We start from the raw sequence: 5,643 nt of genomic DNA, 5'->3' as shown, positions 1-5,643 counted from the left end.
AAATTATTAAAAAAAAATTTAAATCAGCAAATACTACCATGATATATAAATGCTCGACAATGTAATAATATAATAATGTAAATTTAAATTATTTAAAATATTATAATTTAATATATATGATAACAATGATTCAAAATATATAATATTTCTATAATATAAAATATACATGCTTCGTAATTCAATAATAAAATAATGCATATTTATTTAAAATATGAACAATTATTCTTCTTATTATAATTTAACTAATATTAATAATATAATTTTTTTTTTGTGTGCATTATGCTAATGAGAATCATTGGCAAATGTGCTTAATTGCAATGAAAGTAATGTCTTAATGGTTTTAAAATAGGCTTCATTTTCTTGACAGTTTTGTGGTATTTTGTAGTGATATATGAGCCAGGTGTGTTTTTATCAGGTTTTGTGTGATTCTCCCACCAAGCATTCATATCCAGACACGATTGATGCCTGTTTCTCTGGTGGGAAGTTTGGTTAGGAAGGCTTCAGCCCTGGGTGTGACATCTTTAGGATGGGAATGAGTGCAAAAGGACAAAAGAAACTCCTTTTCAAACACAGTAGCACACAATTGAAACTCAGTGGCTCTCTTTCACACGAGGACAAAACTGAGCCGCTGTCGTCAGTTGCGTCAATATTTGTGGATTAGCGGGAGAGCCTTGGCAATCGCACAGAGCTCTTGTTGTGTATAATTCACGCTACTGCAGTAATTATACTGATAACCTCAGATGAAAATCAGCCAAACCGCAAACATTACACACACACACACACACAAGGCCTCTTTTGTGTCTGTGTGTGTTCAGGCTGTATGTCATCCCAGTGTTTATCGCTAATGAAGTGCTTTTGTTTATGCTAGTTGTGAGCTTGTTTCTTTGCACACTGCTTGAATCTTATCAGACTTTTATATTCCACTGAAATATGACCTCATAAATATGATCTCATAAAGAAACTTATTGCTTCTTTTGATAAATGCTTTATTAAATCGTTGTACTTGGTTGTAGCTTTTTCTGTTTTTATGGTGTTTATGTGAAAGGAATAGACAGTAGATTTGAATATGTGTCAGAGCATATAATATATAGTGAGATATGCTGAACAACTTTATGCTGCCATTGTAAATGTGTTACTTTATGCTTTACAAAATGATTTATTTTCTGTGGTAACTGACTGCATGCAACAGAAATATTACTGCATGCATTAAAATTAAGAGTCTGGAAAAGTGTTGTTATTGTTAAATAAAACATTAAACTATTACAAATCATTTTTATTATTTGATATAAAGCTGAGATAATGTAAATATAAATATTAGATGAAAAGCGTAAACAAAAATTGAATTAAAATGTAAAAACAACATAAGTTGAAGTATTAAAATGACTAAAATTAAAACTGTAATTAAAATAAAGTAGAAATAGAAATATTTGAGAGAAACAAAAACTAATAAAAAATATAAAATACACATAACAAAATTACAAAAAAAAACCGAAATCTGAAAATATTAAAACAAAAAAGAATTAACAATTTTAAATACATGAATATTTAATATTTTTTAAATATTAAAATATTTATTTATTTATTTAACAGCCTACAGTTACTCTACTATATTAAATATTTCAATTTGTTTATTCCGATAATTTCTTTATCTTTTTATATGGCTGTTGTCATTGTTTTATAGCATTTACGTTTAGTCTTTTAGCAGATGCTTTTATCCAAAGTGATTTATGAATGAGTAATATCACAAGCAATTTATTATCCTGTTATTAACCAAGTTAATTTAGTGAAAAATCTCCGTCTTTTTCTTATGGTTTCTCTTTCTAGTTGAATAATAAGTTCATGAAGAAGGTTCCCCGGGATGCAGAAGCGTCAAACGTGCTGGTCGGCGAGGTGGACTTTCTGGACGCTCCCTTCGTGGCATTTGTGCGTCTTCAGCAAGCCGTCATGTTAGGAGGACTCACCGAAGTTCCTGTTCCCACACGGTAACATGCTCACTGTAATTAAAGGAATAGTTCACCCAAAAATGGAAATTTACAGAAAATGTACTCACCCTCAGGCCATCCAAGATGTAGATGGGTTTGTTTCTTCATCAGATTTGGTGAAATTCAGCATTACATCACTTGCTCACCAGTGTATCCTCTGGAGTGAATGGGTGCCGTCAGAATGAGAGTCCAAACATCTGATAAAAGCATCACAATAATCCACAAGTAATCCACACACCACTCCAGTCCATCAATTAATCTCTTGTGAAGTAAAAAGCTGTGTGTTTGTAAGAAACAAATCCTTCATTAAGACGTTTTTAACTTCAAACCGTCGCTTCTATCCAAAATATAGTCCATAATCCATAATAACACTTCCTCCAGGGAAAAAGTCCATCCCATGTTGTCCTCTCACATCAAAATACTCTGACATAGTTGTATTTGTAACTGCTTTGGACTGTTTTTGCCTTGTAAACAGTGCTTGATCTGTGCATATTTCTCTCCTGATTCAGACGAGACGACTTTTTCAGTAGAGAAAGCAATATTATCAGTCGATGACCTGTATTTTAGCAGGAAGCAATGATGGATTTGTTTCTCACAAACACGCATCTTTTCACTTCACAAGACATTAACTGATGGACTGGAGTGGTGTGGATTACTTGAGGATTATTGTGATGTTTTTATCAGCTGTTTGGACTCTCATTCTGACGGCACCCATTCACTCTAGAGGATCCACTGGTGAGCAAGTGATGTGATGCTACATTTATCCAAATCTGATGAAAAAAAACAACTAATCTATATCTTGGATGGCCTAAGGGTGAGTACATTTTCAGCAAATTATCATTTTTGGGTGAAGTGTTCCTTTAAAGCTGTGCAATTCATAAATCCATTACTATAGTAATAACAGTATCTATTTGTATTTGTAGGTTCCTTTTTATTCTGCTGGGGCCCAAAGGAAAGGCCAAATCATACCATGAGATCGGACGTGCTATCGCCACGCTCATGTCTGATGAGGTGTGTTTATTTGCATGCTAACAGTGTTTTGTTCCTCCGGTGATATTAGCTGAACTGTGGCCTAACGCTGTGTGCTTTCGGCTCCTGCAGGTGTTTCATGACATAGCTTATAAAGCGAAAGACCGCGGTGACCTGCTGGCAGGCATTGATGAGTTCCTGGATGAAGTCATTGTGCTTCCTCCAGGAGAATGGGACCCTGATATCAGGATCGAACCTCCTAAATCCATCCCGTCTGCACATAAACGGTACTTACAACACCGCCCTGCATTATATGTGCTGAATGAAATCCAATACTTGCTTGTTACTAATTTTGAGGTACTGGTTCCAAAAGTAGTGTCTGTTTTGCTTGTGCATGTCAGTCTTTCTCACAAAATATGATGCATTTTGTTGCATTTTTGCTTTTGACAAACATTTGTAAGGTGATGAAGTCTTGTTTTATCCCTTAATCAGCAGAAAAACTGATACAGAGACACGATTCCTGTCTGAATCTGAGCCAGATTACAACTCTTTGTTCAATTTCAGGATTTTCACATCTATTAATGATTCTGAAGAAATTATTTTATGCCTAATTCTGATTTCCACTCCATTGCAATACATGCAGTACTTCTATTTGTCATTAAAACCAAAACATTTAACATTTGACTGCTTTTGTTTTGTTGATATTTGGTGTGTGTGTTTTCAGTAAAAACATTATTGCTGGAGGGGAAGGTCTTCAGATGAACGGCGGAGCTCCTCATGATGGGAGTCCAGGAGGCGGCGGCGGTGGTGGCCACGCGGTTGGCGATGAACTCAAATTTACCGGCAGGTAACTATATGAATAAGCACAAATACATGTTCATGAGCACTTAGTTTAACGATTAGCACAGTTCAAGTGATTTTATGTTATTTCTGCACTGTGAAAATTGCAGTTATTGTATTTACATAGTCATTCATATGTTTGGGTTTGGTAAGATTTTTTTAATTTTTCTGAAAGAAGTCTCTTCTGCTCACCAAGGCTGCATTTATTAAAAATACAGTAAAAACAGTTAAATTGTCAAATATTATTACAATTTAAAATAACCGTTTTAAATTTGAATATATTATAAAATGTAATTTATTCCTGTGATGCAAAGCTGAATTTTCAGCATCATTACTCCAGTCTTCAGTGTCACATGATTCTTCAGAAATCATTCTAATATACTGATTTGCTGCTCAAGAAACTTTTCTGATTATTAATGTTGAAAATGTATATTTTTTGTGGAAACCATGATTAGGATTCTGTGATGAAAAGAAAGTTCAAAAGAACAGCATTTGTTTGAAATAAACGTCTTCTGTAACATTATAAATGTCTTTTACTGTTACTTTTTGATCAATTTAAATTGTATTTGCTGAATAAAAGTATTAATTTCTTTCCCAAAAATATTTTGAACGATTGTATGGAAGCCCGTTTCTGCCACTAAATAAAAAATAAAAAAAGGTAATTGCGACTTTTTATCTCACAATTCGGACTTTTTTTTCCCCTCAGAATTGTTGGATATAAACTCACAATTATGACTTTTTTTCTCTGAATTGTGAGTTATAAAGTCATAATTGCGAGATATGAACTCGCAATTATGAGAAAAAAAGAAAGTCAGAATTTTGACTTTATAACTCGCAATTTTGACTTTATAACTCACAATTTTGTCTATAACTCGCAATTTTGACTATAACTCGCAATTTTGACTTTATAACTCACAATTTTGACTATAACTCGCAATTTTGACTTTATAACTCACAATTTTGACTATAACTCGCAATTTTGACTTTATAACTCACAATTTTGACTATAACTCGCAATTTTGACTTTATAACTCACAATTTTGACTATAACTCGCAATTTTGACTTTATAACTCACAATTTTGACTATAACTCGCAATTTTGACTTTATAACTCACAATTTTGACTATAACTCGCAATTTTGACTCTATAACTCGCAATTTTGACTATAACTCGCAATTGCGTGTTATAAAGTCAGAATTGTGAGATATGAACTCGCAATTCTGAAAAAAAAAAAGTCAGAATTGTGAGATAAAAAGTCGCAATTACCTTGTTTTATTTTTAATTCAGTGGCGGAAAAGGGCTTCCATACGATTGTGTAGGAAAAACAAATGTTTTGTTTTTTTTGGTTACCTGCCAAAACATTTTTCAGTAAGAAAATAATCTCTTTCTCTCGTAGGTTTTGCGGCGGCCTCGTTCTAGACGTCAAGAGGAAGCTCCCGTTTTACGCGAGTGACTTTTACGACGCTCTCAACATTCAGTCTCTGTCTGCCATCTTGTTCATTTACCTGGGAACCGTAACAAACGCCATCACCTTCGGAGGGCTGCTGGGAGACGCCACTGACAACATGCAGGTTTGACACTTCAAGTCTTTTTCTGACCGTCGTGAGTTTGTACTGAACTAGTGTCAGACGGTTTGGCTCAGCTAGTTTTATTCGGGAGCTTCTGGAAATAAAATTTGGCTGACATTGTGTTTACGGCTCCGGGGATTTGAAAGCCACAGATAGCTGCTTGATTACTAAACATGTCACGTCAAATATATGTCATGTGTCTCCTAGATCGGCTGTTTGGAAACAGATGTACATGTTGCATGTTGGGATTTGATCCGTGCTACTGAGAGTGACTTTTCTTCGA

The 5,643-nt window shown here is 34.2% G+C and overlaps 1 protein-coding gene across 7 annotated transcripts in view; it reads left to right on the top strand.

The window, feature by feature from the left end:
• LOC107675739 (electrogenic sodium bicarbonate cotransporter 1-like) overlaps positions 1 to 5,643 on the top strand; it is a 52,857-nt gene that overhangs the window by 28,404 nt on the left and 18,810 nt on the right. For all 7 annotated transcript variants that reach the window (XM_016470156.1, XM_016470152.1, XM_016470153.1 and 4 more), the window contains 5 exons: positions 1,825 to 1,982; positions 2,906 to 2,993; positions 3,084 to 3,238; positions 3,676 to 3,798; positions 5,189 to 5,363. In XM_016470156.1, the coding sequence (XP_016325642.1) occupies positions 1,825 to 1,982; positions 2,906 to 2,993; positions 3,084 to 3,238; positions 3,676 to 3,798; positions 5,189 to 5,363 (699 nt within the window). The remainder of the gene's footprint in view (positions 1 to 1,824; positions 1,983 to 2,905; positions 2,994 to 3,083; positions 3,239 to 3,675; positions 3,799 to 5,188; positions 5,364 to 5,643) is intronic.

The sequence above is a fragment of the Sinocyclocheilus anshuiensis genome, unplaced genomic scaffold (genome assembly GCF_001515605.1).
Source record: "Sinocyclocheilus anshuiensis isolate Anshui unplaced genomic scaffold, SAMN03320099.WGS_v1.1 scaffold708, whole genome shotgun sequence".
NCBI lineage: Eukaryota > Metazoa > Chordata > Actinopteri > Cypriniformes > Cyprinidae > Sinocyclocheilus > Sinocyclocheilus anshuiensis.
Note: the sequence above shows the minus strand (reverse complement) of the source record. Positions and strands in the feature narration are given on the sequence as shown.